Below are 16,690 nucleotides of genomic sequence, written 5' to 3' on the forward strand. Positions count from 1 at the left end.
GCTTAAAAATAAAGCTGAAGTGTCCAGACTAGAAAAACAAGTTGAACTTCGGCTTCAACTTGAAGCCGTGGTTAAGGTTTCTCTCCTTACAAGAACGTTCCTTTTCTTTTTGGTCTTGTCCTGTGACCGAGTTAAATTTCTACACGTTAAGTTGGTAGCCCATTGGATGGTTTGCTTTTCAAACCGAAAGGCAACACCAAATCTTTGTACAAAACCGAACAAAGAAGACAAAATTCCTAATGCTTGGGGTATTTATTTATTTTCTTTGATAAAATATTTTGATTAACGTTAATAAATAATTTCTAAAATATTGTAATTGTGGAACATGGGTATATTATACAAACAAGCCCGCTGAAGAGGATGCAATCTAGAAATTCAACCTTGGAATATTCCTTTGACGGTTTAAAGGATTTTAAAAAGCAAATGAGAAAAGAAATATGAAACTGTGGCCAGAAATTAGAAATGAAGCTTCTATTTGGCACAATGATATAGCCAGCGTATTTGGACTAAATCTAAGAAATGAGTGACTTGATAACTGTATAGCCGGTGGGTATCACCTATAAATATGTTTAACATCCAGCCACGTCCTTAGTCAATAGTCAATTGAAGCTCCAAACATTTTCTTGTTTAAAAGTCTTATAGTCTCGTCACTTTTGATATACAGTTTGAGAAGCCAAAGAGCAGGATGAGTGTGGAAGTGTTGGACAGTGCTACAATTGTTAACTTCGTTGAAGATGAAGAAGCATTCAACGTCTCAATACAGGATCGGTTTGCGCATCTTGACACTGACCATGATGGACTCCTCTCTTATGCAGAGTTGTTGAAGGAGTTGCAGAGTCTGAGGGTCTTCGAAGCTCACTTTGGCATCGATGTTAAGACGGACCCCAAGGAGATGGCTCACGTTTACAATTCACTGTTTGTGCAGTTCGATCATGACTCCAATGGGACAGTGGATTTGGAGGAGTTCAAAGCAGAGACAAAGAGGATGATGATTGCTATGGCTAATGGGATGGGATTCTTGCCTGTTCAAATGGTCTTGGAAGAAGGCAGCTTCTTGATGAAAGCAGTACAGCTTGAATCCGCCAAACTGGCTGCTTAAGTCTGTTACACTTGGGAACCTAAATCCTTAAAATTTCAGACTACAGATTACATTTTGGTTTTTGTTCTTGTTTTTTTTAATTTGTTTCACCAATTCCTATGTTTTACAAAACCACGTCTGCTGAATAAATTGAATTAACTATATATGTTGTTACTTGTTGCGCAAACTTCAGATGGAAAGTCATATATATGAAAAGAGAGAGAGAGAGAGAGAGAGAGAGAGAGAGAGAAAGAGAGAGAGGAACTATAACAATGATCTTTTATTATGATAATGGTGATATTCCTACCCCAACAACAATTAAAAAAAAGAAAAAAGAAAAAAACCCTGCTATTCTACAACATGTTATAAAAACAGAGACATCTCAGGAGCTGGAATGAAGGAGAGAATGCCTTCACCAAATAGCTCAAATAATGATACCAATGTACGTCCATAATGCAAGTCCAAATTTGATTAAGGATGACTAACGTCTTCAAAATTTGACTGTCTTTTCCAACTCTATTGCCTGATCTTTGATCATTGGGTATCCTTTCAGATGACAGTGGCTGGTCTGCGTCCAAGTCACAAGATGGAAAAGGAGTGACCATTTCCCCTTGCATGGGAGATGGCTAGGAGTTGGTTGAAACCATGCCAATTCGGCCATCGGTTGCTATTTTCTTCAAGACTGCTTTGTGTTCCATGGGCTCCATGCTCGCCTTGCGTTTATCTTGAGCATTTAACAGGAAGCAGGGAAATAGAGTTGAACCTCAAGAAATAAGATTAACACCGGACACCAAGCACTTCTAAATTGCATGCTTAAAAGTGTTTGTTCAGAGTTATGAATGCAACAATGAAGACAGAACAAAGCATGGGGTCTAGCTACCTTGTAGAATCATTACTCTAGTTGAACAACTTGTCAATGATCAATCAGAGAATATGATGAGAGGCAAATGAAGGAAGTAACAAAATCAAGCTAAAAGAACAAGACAGTTTTTTTTTATGGGACCACAGGTCGGCATCTTTTCTTGTTAGGTCAGAAGCATCATTTGCATATTTCCAAGAATGTCAAAGGATGTACAAAGGAGCTAAAACTGTTTTGCATTATTATTATTATTATTGTTTTTATTATTATTATTATTGTTATTATTATTATTATTATTGTTTTTATTGTTATTATTATTGTTATTATATGCACACTCTTGAAGCACATTATTTCTCTAATCTTATCTACCAGGCACCATTTGAGCAATCCATCATTAGAAATTTGTATTCACACTAATTTGGAGGGTTAAACATCCATGAGTAAGAGCATCTTAGAAAAGAGAAGGAACTCTTACTTGGCACTGCAGCGACTACTTTTTCTTTGGACTTCCACACAGCATCGCCTGGAGATGATGGCAAAGGTGGAAAGATTTTGAGACGTTCATATATGCCTTGACCTGCTGCACGCTGAAAAGTGCAAACTAGTAAAAATTTCTGTGTTCACTATGAAGCACTATACAAGAACAACACTCACCAATAAGGCACCATAAACCCGCCAAGCTTCATATCTCTTTATCCCATTCTTTTGCTTCTCTACTAGCAACTCTGGTTCAAGGAGTCGAAGGTATGGCTCAAGATTTGGCAGAATAAAAAGGCAAACCTACTAGTGAAGTAAGATGTATCATAAATGAATAAAATTACCAAAAATAGCAATAAAATGTTCAAAACTCAAACAGAAAATGGTTTGAAAGTAAATTCTGACAAGTCTATCAAAAGAATTTGAAAGACACAGTGGAAGCTTTGCATAAAAAGCAACAGCCACCTATGAAGAGAGATATAAAAGCTCATATTTCTCATTTCTTTATTCATACACAGAAGAGGAGAAAAATATTTAATGAGAAGTGTATTTAAAGCTGGTCTGGGATGAGCAATAAGAATTTATGAAATAAAAAGTTATGAACATCTTTTTTCTATATTTTGCCAAGACTTGAAGCTTATATGTCATGATTAATAATTTACAAATTTTTATGGAAATGGCGTTGAATATCGCCAAGTGGCTGGGAAAAAGTAAAGGGCAGAAAAAACCACGAGGCAGGAAATCTTATATATCAAATTTAAATATTACTAGTTCCCAAAAACAGCAGAAATTTCACAGGGAAAGGAATGATAGTTGTCCAATTATCATTTATAGTCCAATCATGAATATAACTTAAGAATCATAAAGAAGGGGAAAAGGAGGAAGGAGCAGAACGTGGAATCATTTTTATTCTCTTCTATTCCACTATGTCTAAAATAAACTTTTGATAGAATTCAAATAGGTTCATAAGACATTATACAAAAAGTAAACTTAAAATGAACTATAAGTACACGAAACATGTTAGAAGAGGATATACCACATTGGGTCCTAGCACTGCCAACCCTTGAATCACACCATAGTGTTGAGTCAATGCCCGTTTTGGGTCCAGAAGTGCATTGAGCAAAGTTTTTGTAAGACGTGTCAGATGGGTGTTATAAACATGGCCAAATCTGCAACAATTTTTAAAGCCTAAATTCCAGGTGTAAGATTGACCCAAAAAAAGAAAGAAAACAAAAATGGAGAATATCTGTATGGAAGCTGATACTAACATAAACATGATATATCATCATCAATATGAAGCATGATAGCACCAAAACTGAAACAGCAGAGATCACCAAATCAGATAGAAATGTCATCCGAATGAATTTGAATTAGTTTAGATCTTCTAACTGAGATAATTTACTCTTCAACAACATATGTAGGTGTCGGAAACAATTAGCCCATCACATCCCAAATTTCTTAAGAGGATCGAATTTCATAGTTAAAAGTTGTGTAAGGTTTATTTCTTACACCAGAAACAAAAGGTTTTCTGACAATCCAATCTGGAAACAGAGTTCTGTCTGGACCAAGGAATCAGGGCAATGACCGACCCACTGAAATTCAGCGATTACCACAAGTACCGTATCAAACCTCAGTTTACACCATTGTTTATATCACAGTTAAATACAAGATATGAGTGCATTTATCACATATTGCTGAAGAGATAGTTTGCTCACAGCAACAACCATTGGAGGATGACTGGAAGTAAAAAATTCCAACTCAAGACATTTTCTTCAAGCGCAAATAGAAAACACTTTAGAAGTTTCACCTTTTGCATATTGAAGCAACTAACTTCGTTGTAAAATCTCTAAGTTCCCAGTAGTTGTCAACAATCCTGTTCCCTAACTTTTTTGAAACAAGGCAGGTCACTACAGAAGGCATCAATTGGTGCAGCTGGAAAGACAAAAAAAACAAAATGTTCCTTCTTAGTTTAGAATTGGTAAATCCTTGACAGAAGAGCTATGACAAGAGAATGATTCTCTTAGCAAACCAGGAGGTGAATATAGGGGTTTGTTCAGTAGAGTTAGAAAGAGATTAATCAAGTTAAATGCAGTAGTGTACCTGACATTTTCTCTAAAGCACATTTTAGATGTTACCATTTAGATTTTGATTATTAAAAAAAAAACTATAAAGAAGCTATAATTACCAATAAACTGCTTTGATCAGATAGCTTACAAGAATGAGAACACCTACTTATTTCCTTTTGAAAATGAAAAGCTTCTCCCCACATAGATTCAGTAGTATAAGTTTTAAACTGTTCATATATTTTTTTATCTTTCTTCCATTTTTTCTTTTGGCCAGGAAGTTGGGTGTCTTTCAGAATCCAGACAGATTTGCAAATTCTTAGCCTCTAGCATTTAATGGTTATAATAAAGGGTAAGAAGTGTAGTAGCAGATGCCTTCATATGGGTTTAAATTTAACACAACTGCCTTTCTAAGGACTGAACAAAACATAAGCCGCAGCTACATCCACGCTTACAAGTGCCACAATCTCATAGCTCTTAGTCCATTCTGATACTCAACATAGTAAACAACAATTCCAATTTCTTTACCAATTTATATTGAATTAACTTCACAAATATATTTACTATCAATGGATAGGTCTAAGACAACAAGATTAACTTACATATGGTTCTATGTGTATGTGAGGATTCTGGAGAAGACTCCAAACAACACACATAAAGCAAATAGAAGAGAATAATCATTCAAACCACGAGAAACCTGATATTATTGGAGAAGGGCACAAATTAGCAACAAACGTATAATAAAGCTCGTTCATCTTTTTAAATAGTTATTATTGTCTTAAATCCAAAAATTATTACCTCATTAGCAATGAAGTAAGTAAAATAAGGAACTAATGGATGAAGTCCTGAATCTGTAGCCAAACTCACTAATGCTTCTTTAAACAGGGTTGAATCAGACTTTCTCACAGTAAGCTCCGTGATTTTATCAAATAAGAGCTGCAATACAAAGATACAGACCAATATAACGAATATAGACCAAGTAAATAAATGTAAAAATATTAAAAATATATAATACAAAATACCAATAGTAAATTATATACCTGAAGCTCCCTAGATAGTACATGCTTAACAGGTAATTTAATGTCAACCGGAAGTTAATCCTTTTGTTCGTAAGCCTTGCCATTAGAAGGAAAAGCAATTACTAAAGATAAAGAAAAAGAAAAAAAAATCAAACGAATTATTAGCTCCCATATTTTGACTAATAGAAAGAACATAATTCGAAATGCTATACAGTATTCTCTTGCTCCTGACAAAATTTTCAGAAAGACTGGTCAAACAAACAAATTGATAGGAAAATTCACAGTGTCTTCTATCTTGATACCAGAAACAACATCAGAAATTCATAGTTGCAACATGCTAAAACCATGCTAATAAATGCTTATTTTGTCATTGATGAACATGAAAAGATGATACAGATATGGCAAAATGCTTGGCCTTTACAGCTCATTAAAGGAACAATAAATTCATATTTTGAATGGTCTAGGATGGCAAACCAAGATTCCAAGAGGTCCAGATTAAGATTGTGAATAGAAACTACTTCTAATGCCTCTAAATTTCAGACAGACCTCCCACAGAAGCATTTTCTGGAATAGCAGGCTGCACTCCTTCAATAGCAAGCCAGTGACAAACGACTGCAGTGTCAAGAGGTGCCTTGGGTAAAGGAGCTTCAATAACCTACATGTTGGGAATAAACATGGGAACTTCAGCAAGCGCTCAACCCGTTTTAGCTCAAAGAGCAACTAATTTAGCCCGTGATTTCTTACATCCTTCAAATCCACATCCTTATCATCAATGTAAAACAAATCCGTATGACCAACGGCCCTTTTAAACTGCAAAGGACCTCCAGATGCAAAACCATACACTGGCTGAGGCAAGAAAAAAAAAGAATTAGACTAAAGAAAAACAAATTCTCTAAACATTGAAAAAAAAATAACAGAAAATGTTCCATCTATCATCATATGCAAGTCTTTATATTCTCTATCACAGCCAATCAGCCCACGTAACAGTGAATCTTGATCCTACTTATAATAATCTATATTGACATCATGCAACCTTGTCAAACAAAAGTAAACCTTGTCACTAACTATTTATGCTTCAAGCCAGGCTCCACTGCATTAAGCTACAGAGTACAAAATAAAAAATTCCGCCTAATGGCACATTTCCATCAGAAATATGATAAGCGTGCACCAGATCATCAGCAACATTCCCAGTAAAGCCACCAGCCATAATTATCTCTAAAGTTTGAATACCCAAATTTGACCATAAAGATTATCCCAAAACAATACACTCCCTTTTAGTTCCAGCATTAACAATAACTAAATGTAACTATTAGCACGCATTTTTATACATGTTTTAACATTAAAACAGCCACAGAGACCGCACACAAATACAAACAAGGACATTATGATTAGCACATATACACACTAAAAGGGAACATGAAAGTAACAAAACTCAACATTTCTTAAGTTAAGCGCACCATCAACATCATCCGTAGTCAATGTAGTTCTCGTCGAGTGACGCATACATTTGATTGCCTCCTAGAATTTTACAAAAACAAAAAAAGAAAGTAATTATAGTAACACATTGCTCCATCATCTCCATTTTTGTAATATTAAGCTATATTCTTCATAATTAAAAAAAAAAGCAACCTAAACCCTGTAATCAGATTTAAAAAACCCTAATCCATCCAGAGTCGGGAAAAGATAGAAACACTAAAATGCAAAAGAAGAATTGGGAAATAAAACCGACTGTAATTCGAAGACGGGAGCATTAAAGGTGAATTTTTTTATAAAAAGGTAAAAAACCTGCATAACCTGGCGCATGCGATATTCGACATCGGGAGCAAGAGAAAGAGCAGCATCAGCTGACAAAGTATTTATGCCTATGCTTTGAGCTATCACCTCAATCGTCTCCTTCGCCACTACGCTCATTTTCTTCTTCTTCGCCGAATTTCGACCTCAAATTTTCATTTTCCGTTTACCTTTTTTTTTCTTCTTTCTTCTTCTTCTTGTTTGTTGCCCTTTTCCTTTTCTGTTATACGCGGTAGAGGCAGGGACTGGGCTAAGAGGAAGGATAGAATTTTCAGAGTCTCGTCGAGTACCGCGAATTTTGGAAAGAAATTAAAGACAGTCGGGTTTGTCGGGTGACCCGAATTTTAATTTTTTGGATTAGGCTGCAGCTTTTGGGCTTTTGAATTAGGGTTTTATTATGCGGCCTTGCCCAAATCAAAGCTATTAAAAGTTAAAAAAAAAAAAATCACTTGACCTACTTAAATTTTGGGAATCTTTTACAACAGTTGCATTAATATAAGATAAATTACAAATTGATCCAACTGAAAATAAAATTAAAGAATAAATTTATTCCATCGAAAAAAATATTTGAGAATCAATAATATAGTAAACTAATTTAGGGTAAATATGTAGTTAGTTAAAAATAGAGTTCACAAAAATAGTAGTGAAGACAAGGAAATATTATTATTTGTCCACTAATTTTGATTTTTCCGATTTAATTGCAAGCACGCCAAGAACGTTTTCAAACATGAAAATAATGAAGAATTTACCAATTAAATAAAAAGGAGATAATTTAGTGAATAATTATTTGATCATCGAAAAAAATGCATTTAATATACTAATGAGTTTTCGTTTGGCTAAAGGAAAACATTATGAAAAACTGTTCACAGATAATTGTAAAAGATCATGAAGATGGACATGAAGATGGTAGTGTTATGAAATTTTGAGTCACGAGACGGTAATTTCTCATAAAAAGATTTCCTAAACATAAGGAAAGTTGAGAAAGATATAGACCTTCATGATGGAACCAGATATTTGCACACCAAGTAGCTTGCTAGCTTAAGAATGAGAACAAATTTCCTCAAAACTCTCAGGGACAATGGGAGTTACTTGCCATCTTGTTCATCTATTCCAATAGATGAGGATCCTCATGCTGGTCTGAGTAGAAGCCCCACGTCGTCGATTTGAGATTGATAAAGCTCTCAAGATGATGAAACTAAATCCAGAACCATTCAAGAGGCTCTATCTTCTCCTGTTGCAAAAGCAATGACTATGGTATAGAGTCAAATCAGAAGCAATGACTTGGTTGATCTTCCACATAGCGTAAGACTATTGGGAACAAAACCTGATGGGATGGAACAGAACATGAGCTGTGGATGGCAACCCCTTGTTCCAGAGCTCATTTGGTGAAAACAATACAAGCAAACAATTTGAACCAGTGGTCAGTGGACAACAACTAACATTTCTTGTCTGGAAGGAAACTATAGATGTAGCAGGCGAAGAGAATGAAAGTTGCGGATCTAATGAAGTATCGGATCTAATGAAGTATCCGTCCAGCTAGAGGGCTTGTCTCCTAAGGAAAAAGATGGCTACAGGCCATTAAAGAAGGTTTAAAGCAACAAGAAGCGTATTGTAGAGGAAAACTATACCAAGCTACCAGCTATCCAAGGAATCTGGCAAGGTTGGATGCTAATAGATGTATGTTTACTTTCTGGTTTCTATTTATTCACAGTTTAACACTCCTGATAATGAGGCAGGTAAGCCAGAAAGATGGTTCTGGGGAGAGTGTAAAATATGAATGGCACAAGAGCAAGCAAATAGAAGGCCAGAAAGAAATTAAATGCATGCTGTATATACGTATGCATCCTACTTCACACAAGGCTGCATTTAACCTAAGGCTCCTACTAAAGCACACATCATTGGTATCAAACGCACATTGAAAGCATTAACATCTGTATCAAACACGGTGACAAAATGCTCATAGTGTGCTTAAATTTTATCATCTCTGTAAAGGTAACTTTAAGTTATGGAACACACTGAGTAATATTAACAATAAAAATCTAATAGTGACACATTCACTGCTTATAAATATGTAAACTTGTATCTTATAAGTTATAAATGTAAACTTACACCTTATGGGAGAAATCCCACATATTGTAGGCTTCTTAACAGCATCATCCATATCTCTCTTCTAATGTTTAAACATATCGTTCAAACATAACCAAGTCCAAAACCCTAGATCTTATCTATATCTTCATCTTCAAACTCGACATAATCATCTGCACCTGCTTCATCCTCCTCATCAACAATGCCTTCATTGAGGCGTGTGTTCTCTGGAAGCTCACCATATGCTTTCAAGAGCCTTGCTTCATCAGGCATATACTTAAGGATCACGTCAGCCTTGTCATCCTGATAGTCACGAAGCCCAACAAGAATTATATCACCAGCAGCAATCCAAACCTTCTTGTGCATCTTTCCACGGATATGGCAAAGGCGCTTGGTGCCATCAATGCACGTGGCTTCACACCGGCCATTGCCTAGCATACGAAGCACTTGGGCATACTCTTGCCCATCTTCCTTGAACACAAGTTCACGCTTTTCATCATCTGCTTCATTCTTTCCTCTCTTCCTGTTCTTTCCTCCCTTTCCCTTGTTCTTCGGCATGGTTTCTTCTTGCTGTCCTGTGCCCAAAAAAACAAAAACAGATATTTTACATGCACCAAAAACCTCAACATGCATGAAATTGAAATTATTTTAATATAATATAATTTAATTTAACCAAATTAAAACAGAAACAAGTGTATACATATTCAAAAAAATGGACATAAAAACAATATGTAATTTCAGTGCAAACCACAAAGGAAGATGGATATTGAAGAAATATTATTACAAACGAAACAAACCAGAAATTTCAACAATTTATGGTTTAATAATAAAATTTTCTAGGGTTGTTAAAATCAAGCAAGTTTACTTAATAAAATTTGTGAAAAAAAATTATTTATGTTTTTGATTTAATAGCCAAAAGTACAGTTCAAAGTCAAACCAAATAAAAAAGAAGGATAAGTAGTATATGATAAAGAAATTAAACAAAAGCTCGATCGACATAAACCCTAATAAAAGTTAAATTTTACGAAAACCAAAAAAAAAAAAAAAAGGTAATTTGATCAAGATCAATTTACGATACTATACAGAAAGATAAGCAATTAATTACCGAAAAATTAAGACAAAAACAAGAAAGAAATTAATCAAAGATGGAGAAAAGATAAAAATAAAATAAAGAAAATAAATGAATACCTTTCTAGCTTCTTTTGGTGCTGGGTAAAGACTAAAGACAACAGATGTGAAGCCGTGAAGATAAGAGAAGTTTATAGAAACGAATCTTGACTCTTTCTCTCCAAAGTCCAAGCCCTACCTTAAGAATACTAACCAGACTATGGCTATTATCGCATCAAAAGTTGGATAGTGATTTGGGACGGGCCGGATTTTGTCAAGCAGCTGGACTGACAAATTAAAGTTAAATTTCAAATAAAAAATTATTTCCAATAGTTTCAAATAAAATTAAATGGTGGATAAAGAGGTAATTTACTATTCTTGTAATTTGTCAAGGGTGTTTGTATTTCTGCATCTTTTTTTTTTTCCTTCCTACTTTTTTTAAAATTATTTTAAAGTGAAAGTAATCAATTATTTTTTCTCAAATTAACATTTCTTATTTTTAAATTTTCAGATTTAAAATTTTAAAAATTTTTAAAATCTGAAAATTTTTAAAATTTTTTTAATTTGCATATCTAAAAGAAATAAAAAAAATTCAAAGACCCATAAATTTGTAATCGGATGATCTTTCTATTAAGCTATAATTTTTGTTTATCAATTTGTAAATGAACTTATAATTATTTGAAACAATTTCTTTTATAATATTGTGAAAATTTTTCAAAGTATAAAATTTTTTTTCTCAACTAAATTTATGTATTTTGCTATAATCCCAAAAAATTAGCTAAATAATTTTTTTGTTAGATCTAGATAATATTGATTTGATGATTTTTGTTGAAAACCCTAAATACATATTTTTTAAACTTACTAGATATAAATATTTGATAAATTATATAACTTAATAGATATAAATATTTAGTAAATTATAAAATTTATTAAACATGCATACCCAAAAACTTTTAAAATTAAAATAAAAAATAATTAGATAATTTTACTTAGAGATAATTTTGAATAAAAAATAAAAAAATAAATGTAAAGAGAAAACGTGGTTACAAATAGAAGCACCCTTGGCCAAGATTCTTCCATGGCTACGATATATTCCAAGATCAACCTATTGAGAACCTAGATTGGTGATACGAATATGTCCTCCTTCTGGTAGGCTTATTTCTTAATACAGATCGATTCTCTAATAAAGACTAGATGAGTGAAAATGTCGCTGCAGGATAAAAGGCCACAGGCACAAGGTGATAGACAGTGTACATCTAATAAAGAAATCACCTTTTCTTTTATTTGTTCCACTGAAGTATCAACTAAGTACAAAACAACAGCGTTTCATTTCCACATCCACACTTTTCTTATGAAACATATAAATATTATTTTTGCTGCTTGGAAATAGAACATCCATAGTTAAGAATTAAGATAAGAGGATTGGACAACAAGAAAGGAAAGAGACCCCCAAAGACTGGAAAATAAGGACTTCTTGGTTTTCAAATAATAAGCAAAATATCGTAGGAACATCTAGCTCAATGGTTGGTACATGATTTTCTACTCAAATAACAAGTTCAAATCCCCTTTCTCAAATAAATGAAAAAACAAGCAAAATGTCTCATCAACTAAAACAAGAAAAATGTACAAAGGATGATCTAGTTATAGATCATGCCAACATGAAAAATCATCCCTAAAGAATCAAGATGCTGCAGTGAAACTGCTTGATCTGAATTTTATGATGTTATCAATACCAACAACATCATCCAAACTTATTTTTGTACATCTAATAAAATTGGAAAACCTTTTAACCGTCTATGACAGAATGCAATCACTCTGGCATTTACTCTCACCCTCCACGAAAACAGGAGATGCAAAATACAAAATACAAAAATTACAGCATGTATGTAAATTCCAAGAACGATGCTTCATTGCTCATGAATCATGATCAAATAAATGGGAAAGTCTAATTCACAAATTGATCATATGGGGAAGGAAACATGAAATTATCTATCACTCCCTATGATATCCCTGGCCCAGGAAATTCCAACCGGATACGATCTGAGTACCTTTGTTTTCATGATAGGGACTTTTTTGACAGGGGATTGTGCATCATTTTCCTCAGAGTTTACTGTTGGTTTCGGACTCACGGATGACTCATTGGTTTCAGCAAGGAATTGGAGTCCCTGAAATTTGGCCTTGGACCATTTAATTGGAGAGAGGAAATAGGTTTGTAGTATAGAAACTAAGGCTTGGTTTTACATACCTTGACTGATTTCTCCTCAAATTTCACAGCTGAATCAATTGCAAGCTTTGCACCAACATCCTGCCGATGAGCAACACACAAATAGATTAATATCAAGCAGATAAAATTAACAAGTCAAGGGACATAGAGATGGCCACTCAGGGCAAGAATGTACAATCTGAAGCCATAGTATCGTCTTACACAACATGACCCGTGCCAACAGGATATGGAAACAGGATACATGTGCAAGATAATACAACTCTAACAATTAGTAATTAATGAAAATAAAAAGATCATGAATGCTCAGAATTTTTTAGCCTAAAAACAATAACAAAGGAAAATATTAACAGATATAAGATGAATTGACAATGGACAATAAACTCTTAAAAGGCATTCAAAACCCTCATAACCACAATTAGTTAATAATTTTTGTCATCAATTAGACCATGCAATCTAGGTACCAAGTCCAACAATTAGAGGAACAACTAAAATATCAAAGCTCCCTCCAGTACACACATATCTTATATCCAAATATAACCAAAACAATCTTTATGTATCTGCTCTGCATTTTGGAACGTTGAGTCCATCTGTTTCCAATATGGATAGAAGTAAGATACACATATGGAAATGGATAGTTTAGCATCTGATTTCATAGAATATAATGCATAATAATCATCTGATTTCATACAGATTAACTAACCTGAAAAAAGATTTAGCATTTAGCCCCAATAAACAACATAATTTTTATGGCACAATAAGCACATCAGTTTCCAATATGCATCTGTAATATATAATACTGATATGGAAGTGGGTTCTCATCATCATTATTTCATAGAACATAATGCATAAAAATAATAACGTACACAGATTATCTAACCTCAAAAAGCTTAGTATTGAACCCATCTTTAACTCCTTCAGCAAATTGGCACAGATACCAAAGACCTGAATTAGCCACATCCTGCATGGCAGAGAGGAAGAAATCAAACAATTTATCACTTCTACATGATTCCATAATTTAGAGAGAAATATTTAATCAGTATCAGAATTATAAACCTGTTTGTTTTCAAGAAGCTCAATTTTTCCTTCCTGTGGAGTTCATTCACAAATGAAGCATCAGTTGCTAATAATAACACTGGCTGACCTGAAGATTAAACATAAGAAAAGAAACACAACTTACCAATCCAGCTACCATTTGATGAATCATTTCCACATTATAACCAATTTCAGAAAGGTTTGACTTCATATCATCAACCTGCATACAAGTAATAATATGTGTAATTATGAGCAGGATCATCACTTTCTCTCTTTCTTTTCTCATAAAGAGAATAAGCAAACCAAAGGCAAGATGGAAGAATGGATGTTGTTTTAACAGAAGATGCATAATGCTGGACCACCCATAAACTTGTATGGTAGAATTCCATTCTGTTTGGAAAAGTTATGGACATAAGAAAATTAAGCACTAATCATCTAACATAAACTCTCAAAAGAGTTTCCTTAATTGCCAACTATGCGTTCTCACTAATGCAATGCCACAAGAAAGAGAGATTAAAAGAGAGACAGTCTGATTTCAAACTCTGGTAAACGTGTCAAAGTCTGAAATCACATATTATAGCTGGAAACCACTAAATTTTAAATCTACAACTGAGATAAAGTGCAACTAAAATCCTTGGGCAGTTGTCCTCTATTAGTTAAGATTTTTAATGAGCTTCTAAAACTGATAGAAGCCAATCTTTGCAAAGTGTTATATCACTGCTATAGAAAGAGAAAAGGAGGTATCAACCACGCTACTTGCGCCCAAGAAACTATTTTTTGTCAATGTAAACTAGATGAAGACTTTGGAAATTGATTTATCATCCATAAAACCAAAGGAAAAGAGAGAATGGAATACAACTCAAGCTGAAATACAAGTAAGAAAAATATTTCAACGGGTGGAGGAGAAGGGACCAAGGTTTAAAATTTTCCTCAAAATGCAGTTGATGAATCGCAAAAGACTCTTGGAAAAATGATATTTGACCCTCCAGTGGTATCGAATATCCACTGCCCCTGCCCCTCTGAATAACTGATAGCACAAAACAAAAGTAGTGTTCAAATACATTATTAGCAATGAGCTGAGATGTTTCCTTCTGCTCCTCCACTTTCCAGTCCAAGCTTTCCAACCTCTTGGATAGATGTCTCTTTGTTGACTGCATGAATGAAGTAAGAACCAAATCAAATACTGAAAATTGAATGAAACAGAGAATCGCTACAAGGATTGGCGTAATTACATAAAAGGAACATCAATATTACTTACATTTAATGTTTCGGATACATTATCTAACTGTTTTGACACTGCTGCAACAGCATCTGCCATATTTTGCTTAGTCACAAACATCACATCAGAAAATGACAAGCCCTACGTAATCAAGGATATAAATCGTACATCAGCAATGCAGCATGTTAAAATTGCAATATTAAAAGCAGTTTGGAAAGAAAAGATATTTTATTTTTTGATTCATCAATAAAATATTTCAACCTTCCACCGCATGTAACAATATCCTAACGCTCCAAGTGCAGCAGCTGGCACAAGATAAGAAGCAATGCCCCCTGCGTGCACAAGAAAAAGAGTGAGAAACCAACCAGAGGTATATGACTCCTCTACTAAACAACAAAGTTGAACTTCTAATTCTTCACAGAACAGTATAATTTTGACCCTCTCTATAAAATACACACATAAACCCACATATTTTATACCCAAAATAATCAAAATAATCTAGAACATGACCAAGAACTCGATAGATTTAATAGATGAAGTTAATCATTAAAGTATTCACTAGATCAAATAAAGGAGACCAGGCAGTATCTAAATCGACAAGGTGCAAAACAGGAAGCAGAGAGTAGATACAGCAGACTTAAATTTTTTAGAGCTCAAATAGACAAACGTACCGCCAGAGTCTGAATTCCCATTAAGTATGGTAACTGGATTGGACATTGACAAATCCTTGAGCTCTTGCGCCAATTGTTTAATCTAAAAGTAACGAACCAAGGTTATACACAAAATTCAATACAACCTTAAAGTGAACAATTAACATAAATCACTCCGAAAAGTTGCAAAATTTCATTGGCATTTCACCCAAAGCTGGTCTAACATGTTCTATATACCTAATTGGCAGTTGACAAATAATCTTAAACGCCGAAATTAGATAGTTACAGTAAACTAAAAAGTTTCAAATTTGAATGAAAAAGACAAGGAAAATTGAGAGTACCTGAGCAGCAAGAAGGGTGCGGTCGTACTTATAAGGTGAGAACTGGACTTCATCGACGCCTTTTAGCAATTCCTGAAGCTGGGAAATGAGTTCAGATAAACGCCCACTCCTCAAAACGATTGAACCAGTCAAACCTAATACCAAAATTTTCAAGAAACCAAATTTTAAAACTCTTTGGAAAGATGAAGTAATTGAGAGGAAAGAAGAGATTAGATTATAGATAAAATAGAAGAACCTGCGCCCATCAGAATTAATATTTTGGAGGTTTGAACACCTGTCTGCAACGCCATCTGGATTTGGTGTTTGAGCCAACGAGGGTGGAGAAGAAAAGAAGGCGCAGCCTTTAATTGAATCCTACCATTTGAATCCCACTTTGTTAAAATTTTTTGGAAAACTAAAAAAGATTATAACAATAATTTTAAAAATAATAATAATAATAATAATAATAATAAAAGATGTTTGAGTGTGATCCCCCAAAACACCTTTCCTAAGATTTTTTTTAAGTTATAACAATTTTTTTCAGTTTTTAATTTACCATTATATTTTCTTTTACCTGTTACATATTTAATTGAAGAAGATATTATAGGTCTAAATTTTTTTAAATTTATAATTGCGGATCTTTTGTCACTTTTCATTTTAATTATAATTTATTTTATATTTAAAAAATTAAAAATAGATTCGAATTGTAGTTTTTGATTTTTTTTTTTTATGAATTCGATTTGATTTTGGTTTAAATAATAAAACT

The 16,690-nt window shown here is 33.8% G+C and overlaps 3 protein-coding genes and 1 pseudogene across 6 annotated transcripts; 1 reads left to right on the plus strand and 3 right to left on the minus strand.

The window, feature by feature from the left end:
• Positions 1–577: 577 nt before the first annotated feature.
• LOC111305577 (uncharacterized) lies at positions 578–1,242 on the plus strand. Its single transcript, XM_022903236.2, has one exon. It carries the CDS (start codon positions 686–688, stop codon positions 1,097–1,099), a length of 414 nt encoding a protein of 137 aa, XP_022758971.2. The 5' UTR covers positions 578–685; the 3' UTR covers positions 1,100–1,242.
• Positions 1,243–1,332: 90 nt separating this feature from the next.
• On the minus strand, positions 1,333–9,097 carry LOC111305578 (transcription initiation factor TFIID subunit 6-like; annotated as a pseudogene). Its single transcript, XR_016331701.1, has 13 exons — positions 8,281–9,097; positions 7,282–7,532; positions 6,928–7,014; positions 6,241–6,342; positions 6,043–6,151; positions 5,518–5,618; positions 5,276–5,413; positions 5,080–5,174; positions 4,222–4,346; positions 3,451–3,583; positions 2,592–2,717; positions 2,413–2,524; positions 1,333–1,802 (listed from the first exon to the last, which is right to left on the minus strand). The product of XR_016331701.1 is annotated as a transcription initiation factor TFIID subunit 6-like (transcript).
• Positions 9,098–9,233: 136 nt separating this feature from the next.
• Positions 9,234–10,784, minus strand: LOC111305576 (eukaryotic translation initiation factor 1A-like). 3 transcript variants are annotated; one of them, XM_022903233.2, is made up of 2 exons: positions 10,561–10,784; positions 9,234–9,947 (listed from the first exon to the last, which is right to left on the minus strand). In XM_022903233.2, the coding sequence occupies exon 2, from the start codon at positions 9,928–9,930 to the stop codon at positions 9,502–9,504; it is 429 nt and encodes a 142-aa protein (XP_022758968.1). In that variant the 5' UTR covers positions 9,931–9,947; positions 10,561–10,784; the 3' UTR covers positions 9,234–9,501. The 3 variants fall into 3 exon arrangements, with proteins under 3 accessions (XP_022758968.1, XP_089607187.1, XP_022758970.1); XM_089751061.1 differs by having other exon boundaries at positions 9,234–9,942; positions 10,561–10,747; XM_022903235.2 differs by having other exon boundaries at positions 10,478–10,746.
• A 1,276-nt stretch (positions 10,785–12,060) lies between these two features.
• LOC111305579 (golgin family A protein (DUF1664)) lies at positions 12,061–16,361 on the minus strand. Its single transcript, XM_022903237.2, has 11 exons — positions 16,181–16,361; positions 15,946–16,079; positions 15,626–15,707; positions 15,216–15,286; positions 14,994–15,095; positions 14,797–14,886; positions 13,881–13,955; positions 13,757–13,789; positions 13,581–13,661; positions 12,725–12,784; positions 12,061–12,644 (listed from the first exon to the last, which is right to left on the minus strand). The coding sequence occupies exons 1-11, from the start codon at positions 16,233–16,235 to the stop codon at positions 12,465–12,467; spliced, it is 963 nt and encodes a 320-aa protein (XP_022758972.2). The 5' UTR covers positions 16,236–16,361; the 3' UTR covers positions 12,061–12,464.
• Positions 16,362–16,690: the final 329 nt, after the last annotated feature.

This window comes from Durio zibethinus, chromosome 21 (genome assembly GCF_047325235.1).
Source record: "Durio zibethinus cultivar Kanyao isolate XHJ-2024 chromosome 21, ASM4732523v1, whole genome shotgun sequence".
In the NCBI taxonomy this organism is placed as follows: domain Eukaryota; kingdom Viridiplantae; phylum Streptophyta; class Magnoliopsida; order Malvales; family Malvaceae; genus Durio; species Durio zibethinus.